This window comes from Prunus mume, linkage group LG3, assembly GCF_029339155.1.
Source record: "Prunus mume cultivar Tortuosa linkage group LG3, ASM2933915v1, whole genome shotgun sequence".
NCBI classification, from domain to species: Eukaryota; Viridiplantae; Streptophyta; class Magnoliopsida; order Rosales; family Rosaceae; genus Prunus; species Prunus mume.
Genome location: NC_142700.1, coordinates 4,108,682 through 4,135,401, shown reverse-complemented (window position 1 = coordinate 4,135,401; position 26,720 = coordinate 4,108,682). Strand labels below are relative to the sequence as shown.

The 26,720-nt window shown below is 34.6% G+C and overlaps 1 protein-coding gene and 2 long non-coding RNA genes across 4 annotated transcripts; 1 reads left to right on the top strand and 2 right to left on the bottom strand.

The window, feature by feature from the left end:
- Positions 1–3,250: 3,250 nt before the first annotated feature.
- On the bottom strand, positions 3,251–4,328 carry LOC103324915 (transcription factor bHLH35-like protein). Its single transcript, XM_008227028.2, has 3 exons — positions 4,088–4,328; positions 3,824–3,970; positions 3,251–3,722 (listed from the first exon to the last, which is right to left on the bottom strand). Exons 1-3 carry the CDS (start codon positions 4,163–4,165, stop codon positions 3,471–3,473), a joined length of 477 nt encoding a protein of 158 aa, XP_008225250.2. The 5' UTR covers positions 4,166–4,328; the 3' UTR covers positions 3,251–3,470.
- A 12,745-nt stretch (positions 4,329–17,073) lies between these two features.
- LOC148918465 (uncharacterized) lies at positions 17,074–18,054 on the bottom strand. Its single transcript, XR_016125406.1, has 2 exons — positions 17,669–18,054; positions 17,074–17,585 (listed from the first exon to the last, which is right to left on the bottom strand). It is a non-coding gene; the product is annotated as an uncharacterized LOC148918465 (long non-coding RNA).
- A 3,545-nt stretch (positions 18,055–21,599) lies between these two features.
- Positions 21,600–23,260, top strand: LOC103324888 (uncharacterized). Of its 2 annotated transcripts, none has more exons than XR_016125412.1 (5): positions 21,600–21,767; positions 21,922–22,120; positions 22,217–22,255; positions 22,350–22,465; positions 22,594–23,260. It is a non-coding gene; the product is annotated as an uncharacterized LOC103324888 (long non-coding RNA). The 2 variants fall into 2 exon arrangements; XR_016125411.1 differs by having other exon boundaries at positions 22,350–22,514.
- The last annotated feature ends 3,460 nt before the right edge of the window (positions 23,261–26,720 follow it).

Here is a 26,720-nt window from a genome sequence, read left to right as displayed (position 1 = left end):
CATCAAATATATCAAAAACCCTAAATATATATATATATATATATACACACACACAGAAGTCTTCTTCTAGAGCCCCATGAGTGCCGTGAAGCAATGTATATGTTCGAGATTTTAATTATTGTTACCCTACATGATTAAATCATTAAACTATTAATATAATTATTTATTTTAGTATCTCCTTCACCCACTCTCGTACGCATGTCACAGCTCACATTCAAGGAAGGGAAACTTCCCATTGCCCTTCCTCTTTCACATTTGAATTTCTTTACTTTAATTTTCCTAGGAGCCAAACATATGCTTTCTAAGCACGACATGAAATGAAATATTCAATATTAATATATATTATTTATATGTGTTGATATTTCTGACTACGATGTGATCAGAATTGGAGGCATATCTGGAGAGTAGATGTCGCTTTAAAGCTTTTCTGATCGCAACCAATGGAATTGCAACCCACATGTTCTGATCCGTGTAACACTCTGGGTCTGGGGTCAGATCAAAACTTTGTCTAATTAGGGTGGGGTACGAGGTGGATTTACCCTCTTTAATTTGTTCCCCATGCAATCAGAAACAGTCGCGTTTTCTTGATTACATTATTGATTACATTTCTCCTATATACAAAAATTCATGTTTGAGTTTAAATACTTATGCAAGGAAATCTTAATTACATTATACGTTTGAGATTGATAAATGTAGTTTGAAATGTGAATAGTAAATATGTCAATTGCAGCAATTCCATAAACGAGTCATTGATTTGGATAGATGATCAATACTCCCCTTATAAATAGTTTTATTGTGAGATGTGACATGAATTTGCTTAAAGATATGCGAATTAATCTTGTTGCATCGAAATATATAAGAATAGTTATATTCTTCTAGTGGGACAAAAAATATTGGAGCTACTTCCTCAAACCACGGAAAGGACTCTAATCTAAACGGTTGACTTTAGGTTTTCTGGGGGTGTGATATACGTTGCTCTTTTCGACCAATCACATGTAGTTAGAATATGGCTTTTCAACTATTCACAGATCCCACTTAACTCACATTAATTTAATTTTTACTGTATGATCATGAACTGTGTGTTCATGAGAATTGTAAAATGATCCTATTTCACTGATTGGCCCTCCGTGAACGAAAAAAAACTTACATGTAACAAGTATATAAGTGATATGAAAGAAAAAAAAAATATAGAGAAAAGGAATATGTGCCGTGTGCAAGTTTCTCTCCCTTTCGAGCTCCAATGAGAGTGCACCTTCCTTGTCTTTCTAACAGTAAAGAAGAAATCTATGATTTCATCATCAAGCGGGTCAGCATCAGTGTGAATGTGATAAAACTAATTAAACTAATTAAACTAATAATTGATGATGGTAAGTAAGAAGCTGCAGGCTGCAGGCTGCAGGGTGCAGGCCTTGCTTGTGTAATTATCAATGGGGGTGCAATTTAAAAGTACAAAGCTTCGGCAATTACAACAGCTGCGTACTTTACTTGTTAAAGTTATATATATTTATAGAAGAAGCTTCTATTGATGGATACCATGCACATTGCGAATGTGCTAATATGGGACTGTTTCTAGTGAAAAAGTTGGATCGGCTTGGATCAGAGTACGAAAATCTATTGAAAATTGATAAGCCTTTGCAGCTAAAAAGGTGAGACTTTAAATTGACAGAAAAATAAACACCAACAAAATCTATAACATTATTATTTAATAGCCCAATTAGTAAGATTATTATCATTATTTACAAGAAATAATGATTAATAAGCAAATAAGACATCACGATCTAAAAAATCTATGTATTGCCATGGTTGCCCAATTGTGTCAAGAAAAGAAAAGCTCTGAGCATGAGAACAAAAAAGACTTATCAAATGTCAAGCGGGGTTATCACAATGGTTGTGGCTCTCCTCGTTCCCCCTGCTTGACACCCAAGGTTTCTTTCCTCCCAATATAATAATAATAATAATAGTAATAATTATAACTTATCAAATATAAATGAAGATTAGGTAGTCACAAGACCAAAGGCTCACCAGAAATACATTTGAACTACTACAGTTAAACCCTTTCAAAATTCTAAGTTGCCCCCAGAGCCTATGGTAAATATATAAGACAGTTTGCTAGTACTACTTTGAATGCCCCAAAGGCCAAAACGACATATCTTAATACACAATCAAAACCTCAGGTGGCTAGACAAGAAATACAAGTCTTCAACAAATATCTTTTTTAATTTTATTTATTTTATAGATGCTGGGGTATATAGCTCACTCAGTCTTTGGCTTTGATAGATAATTGGACAATTTCTAGGGTTACATGAGACGGAATCGAACATGACCAATACTCATTACTAATAAGTAAACATGTGATAAATTATTTTATGGGTGGGCGATATTACTCATTTACAGTTTGCCAACAAGTTTATACCTTAAATCTTGGTAGTACCAACCTATCAAATATCATACAGACCAAACCTAAATTCAGAAAGCACCTATACGTGGACCCAACTCCAAAGATAAGCCCTGCCTGGACCATAGTACCCTATAACACCTCCGTCTCCTCCATGTCCCATTCAAAGCATTTATTTTGCGTACCTATTTTTCTGCAACCGAGCCAGTTCAGTTGCTTTGCTTGGCCAACCCTAATTATATGTAACCAAATCAACTTTAAACACCACCTTCAATGGAACATTCTCTCCACCTGCAACCACCACCACCTACCACTTCTATTTAGGCCAGCAAGCCTTTCTTTCGGCCTTCTTTTCGAGCAAAGGCCCAAGCTTATAAGTTAGTCCTAAATTTTGAATAGGCCCAATCAGATTCTTCTATTCTTTACTATTTTAAAGTCAAATCTTTTTTGGAATCAATGTGCCAAAAGCAAACCATGATTTAACAGGGGTTACCGAAAATTTCCATATCAATAATGTGCCCAGACTGGAAAAAAAATTAATTAAAAAAAAGTACTTTTTGTTTTGTTTGGATAAAAAAAATTGCAGTTCTAAAGTACTTCATTTGTTCAGTCCCATTTTATTTTCGCAAGTATACTATTTGCATTTAGTTGTTTTTTTTTTAAATGGAAAGATTCGAACTTGGAATCTCTTCACGATTGAGAAGAGAAATACTAATGGATCAACAGTTAGTTGGTCATTTAGTTGGGTTTTCACATGCCACATATCATGAGACACACACAAACAAAAGAAAAAAAAGGGTGAAGAAATTCCAAATTGGAAAAAAGAAAAAGAAAAAGAAAAAGTCTGAGATCTCATTTTCACATACCACATTTGAATGCCCTTTTTTCTTCCTTTTCTTTTTGGGTCAACCTTTCCATTTTCAATTCAAAAAGGAAGTCAGTGACACAAATACATTACGTTATATTACATACTGAGATACGCATCAATCAATCAATAATCATAATTAAATTGATCAACAGCACTTATTAAGAGTTATCAATTTGAGGAACCACAAAGCATCATATGCATCTCTTTTCAATGACCATTAAACTCGGTTGCCCTAGTAATTGCTTGCGTGATATCTCTAACATCCAACTGGTCTTGGTTTTGGTTTTCAGTTACAGCGATGGCCTCCATGGAAAAATTATTGTTGCTTGAAATTCTAGCTTGCAGAACAGTAAGACCCATTTCTTCAAAAGCTTCCAAAACTGAAACCAGAGTGTCTCCTGCATTCTCGCACTTCACTCTTACAAGAAACCCTTCCTCAATCTTCTCTACCTTCACTTCCTGTCAATCCATGCATATACATTAAATTATATACTGAAAAAAGAAGAAGATAGAATGGCTAAATATATAAATAAAAAGAAGAAAATGGTTGAGAGGGAGACCTTGGGGACCTGAGAATGTTTGATTAGGTTTAAGTATTCTGTTTTAAGAGCCATGAGATGCAGGTACTCTCTTTGGACTGCTTCAAGCTTGAGTTTCAACATGTAAATCTGGAGCAAAGCCTCCATGAAAATGGAGCTCCTCTTGACCTTAAATCATACAACCACCAATTTAAAAAGGTTAAGGCAAGCTAATAGAAGAAAACAAAGCATATAAATGCTATAAGAAACTAAAAATCAGGTTTTTTTTTTGGTTGGTAATATTACAGATTTCATCTTGGTAAGGCTGCTTAGATTTTTAAGCTTTCGGCGCAATGGTGCTCTCTTCTGAAGCCAGGAAACCATAGCTTTCTCTCTCTCTCTCTCTCTCTCTCTCTCTCTCTCTCTCTCTCTCTCTAGGTTTTAACTCTTAAACGAACAGTAGATAGATTTTGAAGCTTGTTTGCATGGGGCTTTATATATAGTGCAGGGAAGGGTGTGTGCATATTGTATGGGTTGCCCTGGCTTTTATAGCTTGCGAAGAACAAGGAGAGCTTTAGTTGATTAGTGGGTATATGTCTTGGAGTTTTGAATTTCCAAGCTTTTCTTCTCTTGTCTTTTGTGATTTGGCAAAAGTACTGCAAATTGTATATTTACCCAAAGTTTAAAAAATAAAAAAGGTAAAGTGCGGTTTTGCCCCTTGAATTATTTCATCTGCTGATTTAGTCCTTCTATTTGTTTAAAATAGCCCATATGGGACTTGTCGTTAGTTTTTTTGACGATTTCATCCACATTACCGTTGAAGCACATGCCCCTCACATGTCCATTTAGACGGAAATATGGATGAAATATCCAGAAATCTAGCGACAGGTCCCATATTGACTATTTTAAATGAATAGAAGGACTAAATCGGAAGACAAAATAATTCAGGGGGTAAATTCGAATTGTCTAATAGTTTAGGGGGCAAAACGGCTAAAAATTCAAATAAAAAATTAGATATAAATCCACAAACATTAGGGTTTATTAAGAATAACCCACATTCAAAATAAAGAAAAAGATAAATGATGTAATAAATACAAGGAAAATACTTCCTTCCTTATTATGTAAGTAGGAGCTCCTATATTCCTATCAATAACAGTGTGACATGTATGCATAAATTTTTATTTATATGTTTCTGATGAATTATTTTTACATATATGTCAAATTGTGATTCGCATGAAGGAAGGGTATCTCTTTATAGGGAATGAGGTAAACAATATCCTAAATACAAAATCAATAGAACAAGTTCTAGTTTTGCATGCATGTGACTTTGTAGTTGGCTATCCACTCACATCAATCATGTCAAAAGTACATATTAGACAAGACGCTTTAGAGAATCTCATTTTCACTTAACTTTCTATAATTTTGATCCTATTTATCGACATGATTGAATGTTTTAAAGTGTAAAAATATTATTTAGGGCTTTAGATTTGAATTGGAATTACATGAGGAGGTATAAACATTCAGTAATATTGGATTGGATTGGAATATGGAAGTATTGTGAAGCTTATATGGGATAGGGTGTCTAGTAATTTACACTTAAAAATGAATGAACGGTGTCGGAAGGAATGAAGGAAAAGCCAAAAAAAAGGAAAAGCCAAGGAGTGCAAGACATGAAGATTAAGACAAAAATTCTTCACTGTTGGGATTGAAAGAGTTGGGAGGTGCACAGAAGGCAGGTGGGGACTTAAACTGAGACAAAAATGAGAACGGTACATATGTACTTGTCCCATTCACCTACTTCTCCTAATGAAATTTGCATTTTGAGAGAGAGAGATAGAGAGGGTGGGTTTTAATTTTATCTGTCAGAACAAATAGATACACATCATGAGGGCACTCAGTGAGGCAGTCAACAATGAAAGAGGAGGAGGTTAGAGACATAAGACATGCATTAACAACAGTACTATAGCTAGACTTGTTCACGGGCCTCTCGTTTGGTTTCGTTTTGTCTCCCCTTGCCTTCTCTAAAGGCCATACCCTGCATATGCTAGCTGCTCATCCATATATAATTATTGAGCTGTGCTGCTGGCAGCTGCAGCTGGTTGGCTATTGCTTTGCCACTGGCCCTAAGTCACATGCTCTGACACCTTCTAATTCTGTTTTATTCTTTATCGTCCTTTCTCCTTTAGCAGGGGTCACCAAATTCCCTTTATAATTCAGTTAAACTCTACTTCCCATTCATTTTAAATATGTTGTTAAGGTTTTAGAGGGTTGGACTCACGACCACTCTTGTAAATATTGATATTGTCATCTCTATAGTCCGACATGTGTGAGATTTTATACAAAATGTATTGATGCTATTAGTAGTTGAACCACCCACCCATTATACATGTTGTACTTTATTTTGTCAAATTTATGATGTGAGATTTTACATTCTTCAACATGTATATATCAACATGTTTTTAAATACATATATCGTTTTTAACACATGAAAAATAATTTATTATTGCAAGAGAAAAAAAGCATGAGACAAGTTGTAAACTCAAACTTTTAAATGCGAAATCTCACAAACGAATAATAGTAGAAACTTAAATTGACCACCCAAGTGTAAGATTCACAAATACTAGTTGCAAGTATTCAAAATTTATCCTAATATTTTTTTAAAAAAAAAAAAAACCAAATCCTAATACTTTATATCTGAAAAAGAAGAGAAGTGAGCTGCGTAAACTTCCCTCAATCAATACACAAAAAGAAAGAAGAACATAGAATTTTTTTGGGTTCCATTTTCATTCAAAGCCGTTTGTTGTAAACAGTGCACTGATATATCTCATTCTTTTGTGCATGCAATGCATGCTATTAAATTCCAAGCATATACTGTGAAAAGACAAGTCCATCGACCTCTCAACATATTAAATTTCTCATTCTTCATAAGATCTAATGCAGAGTGCATGTGTACAACACAACACACTAGGCAAAGCAAAGCTTCCCAAACGAAAAGGCAAAGAGACACTTTGGATTTACCATGCCATGCATGCAGCTGCAAATAATGTATAACTACTCTGAATCACCCTCTTAATATATGCATTCCTATTGGCTGATATTTTCTATCGGCTATCTTAATTTGTTTGTTGTATGAGCTAGCGACATCTGCTCTGCTCTGTTCTTTAGGTCCTTATCTCTGTCTGTCTGGCTGTCTCCTTATTTTTGTGATATTTGTTTGTCCATGTGTTGAGCTTTGAGCTCGGCTTCCCATATCCCACATCTATATTTACTTTGTCTCTTTCTTCTTGACATATCTCTCTCAACTCTCAACTGGTATACGGTAGAGGGAGGCTCAATTGCTCATGCATTATTATCTTTTCATTTTCTAAGCTTTCTTGTGAAGCATTTTGCTTTTTACCTGTTCGTCCATGGAATCCAGACTCACATGATGACCAAAAGCGCATCCAATTTCTGCAAGTTGGTACCTAGGTATTTTCTTTTACACTAGTACTTTTATATATATGAGACTCTATTAGATTTGTTTATTGATAATCATGTCTCAAAACATGGTCTTATTTGGTGTTTGTTTCTTCCAAACGGATTATAATAAAGTATAGAATTCTATGTCACGTGAATTAAGATGTTGATTAATTTGTGGGAAGTATCAGGTCGGTTGCATTGTACTTGAAAAGCTAGCCTAGCTTATGGTATGAACAATAGAGCACTGCTTAGTGTTCAAAATTTTTTTATTGACTGAAATTCTACAGACATATAAGTGAAAGTTCGAGTTCTGACTCCATCTCATATCTTAACTGTTGGATCAAAATTAACCAATTTAATCGAACGGTTAAAAGATGACGCATCATCTAAGAGCATTAGTCTATACAGAGCCTCCGTTAAACAATTTATTCATATTTGGGCTTTAGGGGAGTTGAGAGCTTGAGTTTTTTTATGTGGGTAACAGTCCATTGGACTTGTGGCAAGTGTGTAATTCAAAGTGCAGAGCTCAATCAAAGGCCCACTCAATATTTGCTTGGGACCGTCCAACAAGCTGAAGATTGGATTAATGGCATTAGTCAGGCTATTGAGTTATTTTATTTGCATCTAATACTAGTCAGCAACAACAAAAAAGCATTATGTTGAAATAATGGGATGCAAAAAGAACAAAACAATTGTCAATGACAGTGTCAAACTTCCGCATATAATATGATATCATTTTCTACTTTTGTAGATCCCCCCTCTACTTAATTTCTTTCTCGAGAAAAGAAGCTCAGCTAACAGATATTGGGTTTTGAATCAGTGGCGGATCTAGAAATTTTCATTTCAGGGGTCAGTGTGTAAAAGGTTAAAAAAATTTCTATACAAAATAAACCTATCAAAATGAAACGATAATACTTTAATTCATAGTTAATAGATAAAACCATACAAAATAGTATACTCATGTTCATTATCAAAGAGAACTGCATCAACTTCAAAAAAATAGACACACATTGCAATACACCATAAATATCTCTAAGAATGAGATAATAAACCAAAAAATTAGCACAATCCTCTAAGCCTCCTAAGGCGTCTCGTCCTATTCGACATAAGAACTGGCATACATTAGTGCATTTACATCATTTTTGAGGTCCATCATTGTTTTGATTTTGGGCATTATCTGCATTTCTTTTGTGTTCTAGCTCTCAAACTTTGGACCCTTATTAGTACTATCTTAGGGGGAGCTTATTCAAGCAAATATTTCTTCAATACGTAAGAGTTAGGTTATTCTTGTAAAACTCTTTGTGGATTGAACACATAAGCCTTAGATTGATCTTAGGTCCCTTCATGCATTCATATCATACATGAAAAATTGTATTGTGTAAAAATATTGGCTAGGTTTGAAAAATGGTTTTTCGGAATAATTATTTTCTCAAGATAATTTTTGGCGGTTTTTATTCCTTACACATCAGATAAGAAACTTGATTTTATGGGATTAGTATGAAGTATATATTGACTTAATGAGCCATCATTTTTAGCCTAAATAGTATTTTGCACTAAAACCAATTTTTCATATTTTGATTTGGTGGAATTTGATTTTCTAGTATTTTTTTATTTGAATCCAAATGGGGGGTACTTATTTATTTACATTGTAAACTTAAGCAAATGAAGTAATATAAAAATAAATGAAAGTAAAAAGACGAAGACATTTACTTAAATGTTGAAAGTGGAAGTAAGGTAATCTGCATGTTGTACTGGTGTGCTGCGCCCTTTGGAATATTCCATCAAACAGTTTGTGGGCAATTTGAAGGAGTCAACATCTTCGCCTCCAATGGTGGATTCCAGGCTTACAGGGGTCAATTGACCACTCTTACCCTTATGTGGATCCGCCCCTATTTCGAATAGAATATTATGAGAGTTGAAAAAAAAAAAACATTAAGAATATATTAACATTGAGAACACAAACATATATGCTCCTTTAGCTTTCATCTTTCTCTAGTTCATAAGGTATTGTCTTGTCTTCAAGGATATACTTGAGTTCTGGGCATATCCTGTTGCAGCTTTCTAAAATCATGACTTTTTCTGCCAAAATTATATAACCCTAAGAGCACTTCCACCCCTAAGGCCATCTCCAACTCTTGGACTCAAACTCAAAATATCTCCCCAAACCTCTCCCAACCCAAGAAAATGAGGGACCCAAAATTTGGGAAAACCCAAATTGGACCCAAATATGGGTCCAAGTATTGCCCAAACCCAAATTTTTTCATGGAGCCCACTTTTATGTCAAACAGCCCCATGTGCAAAGATTCCTCCGTGGGCCCCACCTTTTTTTTTGCTGCTGCCATCTTGTCTTCCACAAGCGCCACTTGTCAAAGCCCCATTGAGTTGCCATTGGATTTGAAATTATTTGCTGTTTGTTTTTTATTTATTTATATATACATATAACTTAAATCAATGATGGTGATTAAATCTAAGCTATTTTAACGGTAAAAAAAAAATTTCAAAGGCTGAAATTTAAATCCAACAGTCAAAATAATATTTTAAATTAATCTAAATCAGATCCAACCCCAAAACTCACTCCAAACTCTATAAATACCCATCCATTTCTCAAATAATCTACCAAAAATATTTTATCTATTTCTCAATTTATTTTTCCTTTGTCAATCTCATCAATCTCCTTTCATTCTTGTTGAAGATGTCCACAAAATCTCATTTCATTCTTCTTTTAGAATTATGTTGGTGTTTTCTTTTGGAACAAAATTATATTTATGAAATTTTAATTTTTTTAGGTCAAATTGTTCAAAAAATTTAATTATGAAGTTATTTAAAAAGATTGAATGAAGAAAAGTTATCCATAAAAAAACAAAAAAATTAGACTTAAACCATTCTTAAACAATTTAATAAAGTTGTGGACCTAAAATTTGAGTCCGTAGGGTTGGGAGTAAAAATAATTTGAGTTCGGGCAAAACCCAAATAGTCACCTTTTGGAGGGGGGAAATTTGGGTTTAACCCCTCATGGGTTGGAAAAGGCCTAAGGGCAAGACAATGGCTGTCATTATTCACATAAATAGTGGCAACCCTTGCAATTTTGTCTATGGGCAATGGGAATGACAATTACTATTTACTTTAATTTATTTTCTATTTTTTATATTTAAATGATTAATTTTGATAAGATTTTTGGTTGCCACGTGTCACTATTTATTATAAAATTCTCATATCAAATTTCAGATAAAATTTTCAGATAAGATTTTTGAATAAAATTTTAGGATAATATTTTTGGTTGTCACGTATCACTATTTATTATAAAATTCTCATCTCAAATTTCAGATAAGATTTTCGAATAAAATTTTAGGATTAAATTTTCGGATAATATTTTTGGTTGCCACATGTCCATATTTATTATAAAATTCACATCTCACTCATCATACAATTGAAATACCTACTCACTCATCATACAATTGAAATACTCCCAGTCTTCATAGTTTGACATAATTGTATACAAGGACAACTCAATCATTGGCAGAGACGGCTCCATCGGAGCACGATGTAGGGAGTATTTTCTTCGGAGGACATAATAGTGCCATTATTTCTGACACGGAACACAACAAGGGAACTCCCCGTGGGCTTGCCCAAACTCGTGGGTCCCATGCCTTGCCCGGGCTAGGTCTTCCACGCTGGAGCTTCCTTTTGGGCCTAGGGCCCCCTCTTGCCTGGGCTAAACCCTTGCGGTGGAATAGCTATAAAAAGTCATACATGTTGAGGAGTCTAAACTTCCTAGGCAATAGATTTGTCCTGAAATTTAGTGCAACTCTCAAAATAAAGGTTTTAGGGTAGTCGTCTGAATTCCCAAGAGTGTGATATTGGTGATCATAATATAATTTTATGGAAAATAAAAATAAATGAATCAGTACGTTGCTGCAAATAAATAATAGAACTATATATAATATTATATATGTGTGTGTGTATCCATCACATGAGTTTAATTCATGAATACAGCCACGAGTTTTTTCTCGAACAAAATCAACTTTTCTTAGGTCCATTTGGCTGGTCCTGAAAGAAAGCAATGAAGGTGACATTACCAAGTAGAAGAAAAAGATAGATTGAGAACATGCTCTGAATCTTCCTTCTTATATATTTAGAATGTTTTCCATATTTTCTTTTCAAGATTTTCAACAATAATGACTGGCTTATATTGTTTCACGTCCTAGCAAGCTATAGTAAAACTGGATGTTTGTTAAACCACAGTGACTCATTAGTTGATGTAATTAAGCAAGAACCCGAGTCAACAACGAATTAGAGAATTAATTTCTCATTTATGGTACTGATTAGCACTGAGAAGTCGATTAAATTACAGTCACATTTTTTTAAAATCATCTTCATGAGGAAGTCTGTACAGCTAAAGTTTTTTTACCATGAAAAAGTGGGACGGGATTTATGAATAAAGTTGTACTTTTCAACACACAAACGAAAGCATTTTTCCTTAGGATCCTTGGGATATGCTTCCTCTGGGTTAGCATAAATAAGGGTCTCTCCGGTGCATCTCTCTGCAACTTTCAACTTCGGTTGTGCAGTTAGATCAATTACAGGGCAAAGTCTCCTCTGGCATGTGGCCACTTATAATTATAAATGCTTCCGGCTGAGCCTCAGTGAGCAAAGCCTTGCATTATTCTTGTAGTGTGCTTTATGCCAAAGGAGATTTGCTCGGCAATTCTTCTGCACTGGTCTTTTGCTTGCTTAGGGAACAAGGCGGTTTGCAATCACAATTGGTCAATTTTAGTTAGTGTTTTTTTTCTTCTTCTTTTAAATCCACTATTATGTCAGATTTCATTTTTCCATTGGAGTTGGCAGTTGGTATATATACATATATATGTTAGGGTTAGTGTAAATGACAACTACAGCCTTAATTTTGGCTTTGTTACCACTTGCATGATCCAATCCAAGCATGGCTAATGCGGGCATAATGCATAGCTCTGTGCCCTCATATTAGTTCTACCATGTATTATGCATGATTTTCTTTCTCAAGTTTTCAAGATTCTCCAACAGATTTAACCCACATTTCCAACAAACTTTTTTTTATATTAGCAAATCTTGAAATGTCAACAGTATAGTTGAAGCCTTCCATTGAGTATAACTCATAATTAATAGATATATTTTCTGGAAACTATATATATGATCACAAGTTAGTGCCTTTTGATTCTTTTAAAAGAAATATTCTATATATAAGCTCATGTCCTTTGAATCCATCAATGCATGGTTCATCCTGTAATCTGCACAAGAATACAAAATGTTGCAAACATAGATCCCGTACATATTGCCTGCAGTCTGTCCAGTTTGTGAGGTCTAGATGACATAAGGGTACATTTTTTTTTCTTCACCAATTTTCATTTTATGCTATATTTTTTTCCATATGAATTTCTGAGTCCTTATATTGTAGTTAAGTAAAGAACACTACCCGCATGTCGTCTATAGGAGCTGAGCCATTCCCCACCATGGGAAAATATAGGATGGATATATTCCTTTTTGAGCTATATTATTGTACGTACATTATCTTCTTTTATCCACATTCTATTTGTGATTTTCTTTAGGCAAAAGAAAACCATTTCTTATGTTAATAGAATGACCACATATATATTTGGATCGATGTGTTCTGTTGATGAGTTTTTTCAAAGAATGGACAAGTATGTTAATAGAATGACCACACACACACACACACACACACATATATATATATATCCGTAGCACTACATTTTTGACAAAAGTTTTCTATCATTGGATTGAAATGGATTGAATGGCTAAGATTAACTAAACTAATTATATATTTTTTAAGAAAAATATATATATTGAAAATAATTATTAATTGACTTTCTCTTTCTTATTTCTCTATCCTCAATCAATGTTTTATCAAAGAGTAATTTTCCGATTTCGTCGTTCTCTATCCTCTAGAATTCTTCAGTTAATGACTTTCTCATCCTCCTCCTCTTTCTTCTAAAGCTTTACAGGTTTTTGATTCTTTTTCTTCTCCATCCCTAACTTTGTTTTTTGCTTTTTTTTTTTTACTGCTTATTTTTTGGGCTATTACAGTTATACATGGATTATAACTCTCAAAGAAAAGGCTTGGGGATAACACCCCACCCACACACACACAATGAACTGCAAGCAAACTGTCTTTTTTTTTTTTAATGTTATCATTAATAATAATGAATAAAAGCTAAATCTTGTAAGCCATTAAGATGTTAGGAAAAAAAAAACATATATATATATATATATATATATATAGAGAGAGAGAGAGAGAGAGAGAGAGAGAGAGAGAGAGCAACCAAACCGTAGAGATGAAATATTGAAACAAATCTGGGCTTTTTCTTTTAAATATTAAAATCCTTCAATATTGGTAGCTTGAGGCAGATTTTCTATGTCGTGGGAGAATGTTCAGTTGGTGTAGATGACAATGGCAAGGGGAAGATAATGGTGAGGTTTCACAAGATATTAATTGAAAAGAGACAAAATTAAAAGAAAACAAAAGGGGGAAAGATAATGAGTGATTTTCAAGATTATCATAACTAATAAATAAAATGAAATTTACTTGGCATGAGAGATTTAATTTAAGTAATTAATGAAACATAATCTCAACCATTCAATCCTTTCTAATCGAATGGTTGAAAATTTATGTCAAAACTTGTGTCAAAAACATAGTGCCACGGATCCGCCCCCCATATATATATATATATATTCGTATCGATGCGTTCTGTTGATGAGTTTTTCAAAGAATGGACAAGTATATAATTTGGACCACTGTCTTAGAACCAGATTATATATAATATTATGGTAGATAAATGAATACATTAAATCTAATTTCTACTCATAATGATATGATTAGTACATATGCATTGCGGATAAGGGAATAAAGTTGGTGCGCGCATTGAAGGTATTGTTCTTTGAGCATACCTGCCCGCTTGATGTACTGCCTTACATGAATTTCTATGTATAAGATGTACTGCCTTACATGAATTAATTTCTATGTATAAATACCATGAATTTCTATGTATAAATACCATGGCCTCTGGTCATTATAACACCATAGCTCTGATGCACTGCAGGAGAATTACCGAGCAGCCTCCTCTTGGCAAACTGTGTATCTATCTACATGCATTCACTGTGGCCTAATCTAATGAGAGGAAGGCTAGCAGTCTGCCAAAGGAGATCTGCTCAGCAATTCTACCGCAGTTTCTATTCGCACGCATTTACCGTACAGCTCCTAATGCTCGTAAATTCTTACTCAAACAAGAATAGAAACCAGCTCACATATTGCCAGTTCTGTTACTTCAGTTTGAACTCGTTGTTAATTGCATGTGGTTTCTTTAGTATAGATTGCTCACTTTTGATTTTGAATGCTATACTGTCAAATTCATCTCTGCTTAGTTTCCAACCAAGACACTTTCATTTCTTCTAGTATGTAATATTTCTTGAAAGTACAACTTTGCAGATATTTTGGCAGACAGACAGACAGGGCACCTTGTTTAGATCCTCCAAAAGGAATCAGTTTATTGGAAATTTTTGGGCTATTCTTTAGGATATATGCTAACGGCTGGTACATATGATTACAGGTATTTGCCACAGGTTACTGGATCATTGCAGCTTTGGCTCTTGAAGGTGAAGCTGTGATTATTGGACATCAGGATCTTCGGGGTGGCTGGTGGCTCCATGTTGAGTAGCAAAGCGCACATGGCCTAGTTATGCTACTGGAGTAACATATTGAATTTATGTAAAGAAGCTTTGTATATATATTAAAACACATTTAGACTGGATAAAATTTAGAGAGAACAAATTATATCAATGTTTGTATATATTCTATATTTAAACACAGAAATGCAGCTCAAAGGACTTTTCTGTGCTTCAATGGATATCAATGTTTGTTCTCCAAATAAGATATAAACTCGTACCGTCTTACTATAGTAAAATTAGAAATATGATAGAAGAAAATTTATGATGCTTATTACTCAAGACATGTAAATTGTAAATAAAGTCTTTTGGAGTTCAATTCAAAGCAGTTGAACTTCTAGGTTTAGTTTCTAATGTTAATTTATGTTGAGTTTTGTCAGTACGGCTGCAAACTTTTCAACTTGTTCTTCTATGGTTCCTCTGTTTTGTCTTGCTCTGCACCAAGAGTTCGGACCATCATGCACATGTTGGGTTTCATGTACAGAAATCATATTTGTAAATGTTACAGATGGAGGGGTGACATCTTACTACATACATCATACATGTGAGTGCTTGAGTGGTCAATATCAATCTTATATATGTGACCGTATGTGATCATATACGATCATATGTGTGTGCTTCTTCGAGTTTCTGCACACAAAAATTAACTTTCGTTTCGGGACCATCTGCTGGCTGTTGATGACAGCCATGAGAAATGGAGAGTGCAACTTGACACGTACATAAGAGATAAAAGATTTGGAGAAGATGCCTATGGAATATGGATCTTCCATATTAAAGCATCCATCAAAATCTGTCTCTCTTTCTCTTTTTCCATCTTTTCTCTATTTTGTCGATAACCTTATCAAAGCATTGTTATATTGGAGCCAGAAAACTTCAAATTTGATGCTCTATGTGTGAAAGCTACCCTTTATATATATGACCTTACAGGTTGAGGTAGGGACATAATACTTAGGCACTTAAATAAAAGATTATTAAAACCCTCCTAATCATACTTTGAATAGGCTAAATCAAGATTATACTCCAAAAGGAATCCAAAAAATCATGATATATCCCATGGTTTATGGCACGAACCAACACCAACCCTATAGTAATTAATCTAAATTCTGAATTACCAACCTCTAATACATAGCAAATGGTGGAACATAATCCTTTTAGCATATAGAACTTTTGTAATTAGGAGGAATTAGTGGTTCTGATATAAAGCAATTAAAAGCGTGCCTCTGAATCACTCAAGAGTCAAGAGCATTGTTCCATTGTATATGCTCATCTTGGACAGTATAAATAGAACTGGCCTCCACCATGGCATCACTCAGAAGTGACTGAGAAGCTGGCTGCTGCAGTTGCATTACAGGGCAATTCTCTATTGGCAGGCAGCAATTATGAGATGCATGTGTTGGGCACCATGCATTCCTTGTATACTGCCAAAGGAGATTTGCCCCGCAATTCTCCTGCAGCTTTGCTTCACAGATGAAAATGCTGTACATGTTGTCAATCTGATTTTGTGTAGATATTTCTTCTTCATTAGCCGTTCAAATTTATTGTTTAACAAGAGTTTCATAGCTGGTCTATCTATGTGTTGTCACAAGCTCAAATGGCATGGTCACTTAAGTGTTTTCTTTAGACATGTATATCAATGTTAGCTATATATATATATATATATATATATCTGTGTGTGGATATATATCACAAGATCATGAATTAATATAAAAGATATTAGCTAGTGACATGCTATTGAAACTTATACATCATGGAGTAAGAAAATCTGAGAATAAAGTAAGCATTTTTCTATTATTTAGAAGGGGGAAAATACACACACGCATGCCGGGGGACTTGTAGGCAACTTTATTGTTAATTTATTCTATAACTTTGATGCCAGTCATGCCATTGCAATTTTGGGGCATATTAGGCACACAATTAGTCGTAATTTAATTAAACAAAAACATTAAGCAATGTAGATTAATTAGTAGTCCATTTAGGAACTTTTTTAGTTACTGTATCACGGTAACAAACTTGAGGGAAAAATAGATGGAGAAGTAAAAGAAGCGTCAGACAATTTCAAAGTTGAAAGGAAATCCTCTGAAAAAAGAAAGTGCACAATTTCTCGAGTGAAGTTTCATGTATTGTAACAAAAGAATTCCTTTTTTAATTTCTGGCTTTCAAGCAGATACATCCATTTATAGAATTACTAAAAATGATCAAAACTTAATTATTGTTATAAGTGTCACTCCCTCTCTTTACCCCTTGGGTTTTGGCTGAAAAACCAAAAGGCTGGAGCCTTCCTGATTTCAACCCTAATTTGTACAAAGATCATACAAAATATTTGTTCTTCTTTTGTTGAAATCGATATAGCTTTCAGACCAAGACTAGTTAGGGTTCTTGAGCTGCATGCGCAGAGCTTCAGTAGAAATTCGATTGCAATTATCAATATTTCAGTATTTCAGCTAGCATTGTTGCAATTATCGAGCTTCAGTAGACCTTCTTAAGTTGAAGTTGCAGAAATGTATCACATCATCCCCCGCAAGACTTGAACACAATCTAATCTCCATTTGAGACTTCAAATTAATTAAGAACCTTTCCTTGCACAGTTGCACTCCCTATGAGATTCAAGTGCTTGTTAAAAAAAAACACATCGCTGCCCAGCGAAAGCAATATAAAAAATTGATCAATTAACAGCAGCAACAAATAGAGAGAGAATAAAAATGCAAAGATGCTTACTAGATAGATGTACATATGAAACTGATCGAAGTGCATGAATACCAAGTGGTGGTTTGCTTCGGATGGATCATTGGTAGAGTAGTCGAATGGCAGGGCAATTCTCCTTTGGCAGAAAGCATTCGGTGCCGGTATTTGAGATTGAGAGTAAACGCACCAAATATGTATATAATTATTTCTGCCAAAGGAAAATTGCCCTGTTATTCATCTCTACCTTTAAGTACTGGGCACCATGCATGCATACTACTTGATGAATTTGCGTTGCTTGCAGGAAGTTGAATTGCATGCCAGGGTTTTTATCTTGGGGTGTGATTCGCACATCAGATATGGATATTCCATTGAGGCCTATCGGTATATGCCAGGCATCATTCTCTCCTGAGCTTCTCTATTCTCTGCTAGCTGTTTTTATTGCCCTCATGGTCCCCTCCCCCTTTCCCTTTACAAATTAATACTCAGACTATAATTAGGACATGGTTAACTTACACAAAGCAATATCCATATAGAGAGAAATGGCTACATATTATATAAATTACTGAGATATTAATATCATCAGCTGTTCTAGCTATCATGATCTCCCATTATCCTCTTCAGGTTTCTGGTTTCGTCATCACAATCTTCAGCAGGCAAAGGCAGGCCGCCTGTGTGACGCTCCACTCGAAAAAGATATGAAAAGCCAATTTTATATAATTTGTTCTATAATCTCTCCCTTTCAAGACGACCACATATAGCTAAAAATTAACATGCCAAACTGCTGTATGGATCCAACCAAAAATATACATGTATAATTATTAATACAATTTATGGTTTAGGTGTTAAAGATTGTATTGAAGTGTATAATTTGGGCGGATTCGTAATACCAGAGTCTTTTTAATGTTCATATATTCTTGAATGCTAGCTAGGTCGAAATCACTTGTTAATTCAAATTTATATTATCATGTTTCTTGGAGACCAAAAAAATCCTGATTAATTGTCTAATCTTACTTCTACAAAGATTACACGGTGTAAACATAGCCATATATCAACTATAATTAGATCAGTTTTATACTATAATTTCTCTTCTACTAAACGTGAGATCCATCCATACGCGGATCTCTTATATAATTTGAGCGGATTCATAAAACCACATAGTATTATACAATGATTTCCCTTTTTCCTTCCTCTCTTTCCATCTCTCATCCTTTCTTCCTGTCAACCACGTACAAGGCTCAAGAGAATGGAGCTAATTGCAACAACCCCATCAAGCTAGACATATATATAGCATGATATGTGGGTCAAACTTTCATGGCGAAAGAGAAGACCTAGATTTCCTAATAAATTACCTTAATTATTAATTCAAACTCAAACTCTTGGTGAATTAAAGGTAATTATATTAATATAATACGTTTTTCATGCGAAGCCAGCAACTTAATTAATACATTTAGCACTGGTAAATATTGAATTATTAACAAAATTGTGTTACTGCAAACATCTCTGCACTTCCGTTTGACGCCTATCGTACGTAATGATTGACCTTGTCTAAATTCTCAGACAATAACAGAAAAGAACATGAAGAAAACTAGAAATAGATAGAAATTAAAGGTTATTGGATATGCTGAAGGCAGCAGCAGCATATGCTGGGTCTAGATATTCCTCATGGCGCTAGCTATATATATAGGTTCCCTTTCTCCATCATGTGATCGTGGTCCAAAATTAATTTCCTCCCCTCTCCTGTCGCTTCCATCTCGATATTTCGGCCATCTCTATTGCACTTTGATATGAAGTTTAGTCCATATATTACATTACGTACAAAGTCTACGTACCTATACATATACATATGTATGGCTTCCCGTACAGAAGCATTACGTACATATGTATACATACGTGGATGCATGCATGCATGATGTGTACATTTGGATGAGATTTCCCATAAGGGTGAGAGAGGAACATTCCATTGGATCTTCAATCTCTTTTTGAGTTTTCTTTGTTAACCTTTTTCTTATTCGTAAAATGAGGCATATTTCAGTATGAATTAATACCTTTCATTTCTGCTCTGTAGGTTGACACTTCCCTTTCAAGTTCTACATAAGATTCCCACACTTGGAAAAGCTATAAATTAATTATATGTTTTGGTTATGCTAATTAACCAAAAGTGGGAATTATATACGAGGGAATATTGGTTTTGTTAGACAACGTATCACTCACTACAATTCTAGCTCCGCCTATACTAGCTTGGAAAAACCGTTCACTTTATATATGATTTTCTTGCAAACACTAATTAGAAGCTTAAGCGTAACCACCAAAGACTTGATTTAAATCTTAATCCAATTGACATGACAGTACACCATTTAAATACCTAGCATCTGTGTTGTGTGTGTGAGTTTAATATGTTATCGCCTCTTTTAATAGGAAAGGTCCTCAAAAAAAAAAAAAAAAAAAAGCTAAAATTAAAGAGTCTTGGGTCAATTTTCTGAATGAAGCTTTTCATTTACAATAAAAAAGAATGTCAAATCATTCAATCCAAAATTAATTAGTAATAGGTGGAGGAAATATTTTTAAGTAGTAATATTATATATTTATACAACTAGATTATTATTTTATAAAATATCACACAAAATACACGTGGGATGGGAGACAAACTAAGTCATTTCTTAAACTGGTCTGATATTTTGGGCCTTGATAGTGAGCCAACTGGGGGCTATTCACGCAAAATATTGGACTGAACATGCAAAATATTACCAAAATGTTCTATTTATTGTAGCCTACATGATTGAAGGAAAACGGTCAAGTGTGAGCCTACACTTGTCTCTACGTAGGTCTGCCAGTGAGCTCCGAAAATTAGTTTTGCCGCCACAACTTTGATCCATATAGAAACACGTAGGGGTGGGCATCTCATCCGAATTATCCACGTACCGACGGTTTGGTTTGGTTTGGTTAAATAATTATTTTTTAATTTTAATTATTCCGATCCGATTCGTACTGAGATATTTGGTTTGGTTAATGGAACAATATTTCTAACTCAACGGAAACCCGTACCGATATGATATTTATACTTATTCTATTATTTAAATACAAAATAAGAAACTAAAGATAAATACAATCAACACTTTGTATCACTTCTTTATCACCATTGTATCACTGCTTTATCACCATTCTATCACTTGTTTATCACTCGAGTACTGTAGCACTTTTTGGTCAGAGATGAATTTCTTATGTTTTTCAATTTCGACATTTCCCCCTTTTTTACCTGTAACTTTCCAACCGTTGATCCAAATTTTATTTTCTTTATATGGTTGGATTCAGCATGAAAAACTAAAGAACTCTTCGCGAAAAAAAAGTCCTTATCATTTACATAAATGTAGAGAATTCAGTAAAAATAACATTCAAATATTCAAACAACAAACACAAGTGGCTCCCATTACATCTTGAGTATATATTGAATGATATAATGACTAAGTTATTTGATTTCATACTTGGATGAATTAGACTATTGGATTTTTATATTTTACAATGATAATTTGGTGTATTTGTTCAAGAACTTATATTATGTGAAAGTATTATAAATTGTATTTTTATTACGGTACTACTGGCATGCCAAACCAATCCGATCCGAATATTAAGTTAACCGATTCGAAGTTTATCGAAATCTTTAGTTTGGTTTAACATAAGAGAAAATGATCTACCGAAGTCTTTGGTTTGATTAATAAAAGAGCCTTCTATTGTTTCGAACCGATCCGTGCCGAGGCCTAGAAACACGTAAGCCGGCAAAGCTTCTTTTGTTTATTTCGTCGGGAGGAAAAGCGCAGGAGACCCGCTCACTGCAAAATTTATTTCGTCGGGAGGAAAAGAAATTCACTCATGTACAGCGACGTCGTTTCTTTTCTTCAGCGAGAAACAGTTTTGGGTTAAGCGGCGAAATGGGCCGACGCGTGCTGGACCCTATTCATAACCAGGACGATTGGCATTTCATCTTCTCTCTGCCTCACCCCTCACTTAACTCTTCTCGGAAATCACACAAACGCACTGACATAAGATTCTCCTCTCCCTATTCTTTATGATTTTTCTGTTTATCTCTTTGGGTTTTCAGCGATAAGATTGGTTTCTCCGACTCTTGATTGCCGTACAGGTAAAATGGAATGCCCACTCCTTTTTCAGTTTCTACAGTTTGACTAATTTCTTATGGATTTTATTTTTATTTGTTTGCATTCATCTCTTATGAAATTTTGTATTTCAGTTCTCAATGATATAGTACTTATAGATTGTTTTTTCTGTTTCTGCAGATGTCTTCGATTTCAAAGAAACGACGGTTGTGTCGTCTTGCAGCTCCGACTCAACCTCCGACAGTCTCTACAGGCCGTCTTTCCACTCAGACTCAGTCCTCCAATGGGACTCTTTCTCCACCACCCCATCCTCCAATGAGAGCGATTTCTCGTCACAGTTACCCTAGTCGAACTAGGCGTGTCACCTCCTCATCAGCTGGTAAGAAAATTGATTTAAGTTCAGCTTTTTTTTATTTTTGTTTTGTTTTTAATGTTCAGAACTATAAAATAAAGTGTTTTTTTTTTAAAATTGCAGATGACATGATTGACTCAAATACTGTTGAAAATGGCTCTGGTAAGTGTTTACCTTTTTTCAAGTTGCTTGTCGCAATAATCCTTGATGTTATACTTTAATTATGCATCATGGACATTTGCAATTGCAAATGCAGGTCGTCTTCCGGCCATTCGAGACATAGAGTAGCGGCCCCATAGAAAGGGGGTTAGGGGGGCATGTAAAGCCGTAAAGACCACTCGCATCGTGCGCACATCTAATAATAGGATTAAGGTTATTTTTCATCCGGAATATAATGAACCTGTGGCGAAGAAGTTTATTTGTAAGTGTTTGTATATTTGTTGTGCAATCTCAACCACTCAATGTACAATTACCACAACATGTTTTTTTTTGGTTTGAAGGATGAGATGGTGGCGAAGAAGAATGAGTATCTTAAGGAGTATCCTGAGGGCACCCCGATAGATGAGATGTCAATTGCTGATCAAGATGCTGGCCGTAATACTGTGATGGATGTACTTGGGAAGAAGTCAGGTAGGCAGAAACGCGGGTTGGGATTTGGCCGAGTTTGTGGGTCCAAAACGTCTTCTTCTCCATTCTTAGCATCATCAACTAGGTTGCAACAATTGGAGGATCAATTGGTAGCAGAGAGGACAACTCGGGAGGCAACTCAGAATTATCTACAAAAAATTGTGCAACAGATATCAAGCATAGTTCCCGGGTTTGTACCACCCCCAGCTGATTTTCTAGTAACGCCAGAGACGAAGCATGTTGATGATGAGGATCATGACCATACTTCATTAGGATGGTAGTATTTTGATATGTTTTACCTGGCATATAACTTCATTAGGACAGTAGTATTTTGATATGTTTCACCTGGCATATTTGCTACTCATATATTGTGTTGAGAGCTTTAGACACTTGGTATCTTGGTAGACATGTTTTGTTTTGTTTAGTATTATGTTAGGTACTCTACTACATTTCTCAAGAGTATTTTGGTATATCATGTATGCAAAATTATGAACTTGGAAAACAAAGATCTAGAAGTAATGAGAAAAAATTGTTACTTCATTGGGGACCTGATGAACATGACATGATCGATTAAGCCTTCATGGAGTGAATGGCAGGGCAATTCTCCTTTGGCAAAGCAGAAAGCATGTGTGATATATTCTATGTGCATGCAATGCAATGTTTCTCCTTGTCATAGGAGGACTGCACTGTTATTCAACAACTATGCGCCCAATGCAAACTATCTGCTCCCCTCCTGATCCACGTATGTCGATGATGTTGGATTGATCAGTTCATGCTGTCCTTTTATAGGCACAAGATTTGCACCTGCTTCTGAATATGCCATGGTAGAAGCTAATGGATATGCCCCATACAATTCTTGCTGGGAGGTTCTCTATTTCTTTCATGCTTTCTTGGTCCCCAATTCCCTTCACAATCATGCCTTTGCTAATCAACACAACACACAAGGACTTGTCTCCAATTCCCAGTTCCCCTATTTTTATATGTATATTTTGTAGAATATGTACAATTCAAACCACACACATATATTTAGCGACAAAAAAAATACATATCATAAGTAGTTATAAATTACAATTGCCCATGAGTACTAGTTAATTATAAATATACTTGATGATCACGAACCTTTTGATTGCTCCTGATCAAATTTCCTGGGGAGAAAAAGAGCTGTTGTGACAAACTTATAGTAAGTTGGATTGGAGACAGACCAATTTTGCGCATTACTCATATGGCAGCAATCATACATGTGTGTTGGATCAATTGACAATTGGCAATGGTAGCGTGCCCACTCCCATACATCCGAGTTTGAAATGCAATCTCAGTATAACCGCGCTGCTATACTATTTCTTTCAAAAAAGAAAAGAAAAATCCGAGTATAGCTGCGATTTCTTAGGGGCTATACTATTTTTTATTTAAAAAAGTGCTATAGCCGGGCAGCTATATATCTTTTTTAATTTTTTTGGTAAAATAGCTTGACTCTGCTCTTTTTTTATATTTTTTCTTAACAATTGCTAATTTTTTTAAAAATAAAAAGAGTTATAACCGGACGGCTATTCTCCTTTTTCTATTTTTTTATAAAACGTATAGCCGCCCGGCTTTACTCGGCTTTGTATATTTTTTTAATTAATAAATAGTATATTCGCTTGGCTACACAATTTTTTTTTTACCCAACAAATAGTATAAAAGAGAGGAATTATTCAACAACTACAGGGGATGAATTTCAGGAACAGCAGGAAACATAGAAGACTTGGGTCATCGAGAAATCAATCATCTTCATTCACGCAAAGCACTAAGAAGGATACATGAGGCTCTCACCGGAATATCATGCCAAATACAACCAAACTGAATGGAAACTTAGACGAAGATTGATATTAAAGTCCTAAATATATGGTCTATGTGTCACAACTAATTTGCCTCATAATTATGACTCGAACACAGGAAGAAAAGCCTGAAAATGTAAAGACTTCAACATCTGCAAAAGTTTAAACATATTCCAAATAGTGGCTGGGAAATTGTTAAATTTATGTTTTCCTAGCTGCAATACCACTGCTTGTATTATTTTTTGACATTCTTCTTTTATGATACAATGATGCCATACTTCACCTCATAGTAGTCAAGAAAACCAATATCAAGACAAATTAGATACCAATCTTGCATTTTTCTTCCAACAAGTAAGAAATAATCTTAGCCTTCTCAATTCTTTCATAGTTAGTAAAATACGGAAGGGAAAAATACGAATAAAATACATTTGTATTTTATTTGGCAAAATTTTGGCAAATTTGCTCCATCACGTAAACTTAAAAATTGCTAAAATATCATTTTCACAAGTCAGAAGATTTAATCAAGGGAACAGTAAATCTGGAAGAAACCCAAGAATAAAGAAATTGATGAAATGATAGAACAAAACTCGTGCATTCTTTAATAAACTGATCAGCATATATCTAAAGAACATAAAACTGGCTTATTACTATACCTATAGTTATGCTCTAAAGTATCGTATATCACTTCAATTTATGCTCCATTGTTGCTCACGTTAGCTACAATCTTGCTTAGGAATTATTGGGGTTTCCATAGATGGCGAAAGGGTCTCCTTATAAATTGTGGCTTTAGCTTCCACTTCCACCACCAACAAACTTGGAGAATCAAAGAGAGTTCAAGAAAAAAACACAAAGAAAGTGAGGAGAAATGGATGCTAGTGTGTTGAGGGTTGTGGTTTTGATGAGCATGCTTGTGCTTTCAATAGCTCAAGCTAGTATTAATCCTTCCTATACCAATGCGGTTCCAAATGACAATCCTCTCGATCAAGTTGATGATGTCTATCCTCGCTCTAATACAAATCAAGTGGTTCCAAATGGCCATATTATCTCATGTGGTTTAAAATGTGCGACAAAGTGCCTGATGAACCCAATATGCCTTGGCATGTGCATGATCAGATGCAAACATAGGCCTTCGGATGTTGTGTATGATTGTACACATAATTGTGCCAACTCCATTGCCACCACAAGCACTTCCAATTCTGGTAATGACATGCATATATATTACCATATAGGATTATTGATCTTACATTCCTCTATTTAATTACTCTTTATCTATAACTTTATCATGTTTGTTTGAAATTATATTTTTAATTATTGATATTCTTTGTATTTTTGTTTTATTTGTTTTATTGTAGATAAGCGCTATGTGGAAGGTTTCGTGGATTCATGCTATGAGAGTTGCTCCAAGAATAACCAGATAAATTAATTGATCGACTATTTTTCCCTAGTTCAACGCCGATGTTTTGTTTCATAAAATAAATGACGAATTATGTCTTTCATATGTAAACTTCTTATTAAAAACAAGAATAAGATTTACGCAAGTACTACTTATATTGCTTTATGGGCCCTTTTTTTTGTTCACCATGCATGTAGTGTCTTCATGCCCGAATCATTTCAATTTTAGTTTTTAGTTTTCATTTTTTGTGTTAGAGTGTAGAGGAAAAAGAGGGAGAATAGTGAGACTGAAAGTGGAGATAAAAATTTGCACTTCCCTATACAATGATATTAGGCCTACAACATAACGTTCAAAAATTTAATAGCAGTAAAAAAATTAAGGTTGGTAAGAAAAATAAAATAAAGGGTGAGACTAGCAATCTTTAAACTAAAATGCAAATGATATACTGTTAATTGTCATTCAAATGTAAATTGTAACCAGAATGTTCCATCATGTACACTGCAAATTGCTAAATATCAATTTTCACCAAACAAAAGATTGAATCAAAGGAACACTAAATCTGCAAGAAAAAAAGAAAAAGGAATTGATGAAATCATATAACAAAATTCTATTATTATTATTTAATCAACTGATCAGCATATATCATTTAAATTTATGCTCGATGGTTGCTCACGTTAGCTACAATCGTGCGTAGGACTTACTGGGATTTCCATTGATGGCGAAAATTGTGGCGTACATCTCTTCAATATATGCTGCATCACAGCTCATGTAATTAGCTACAATACAATCATGC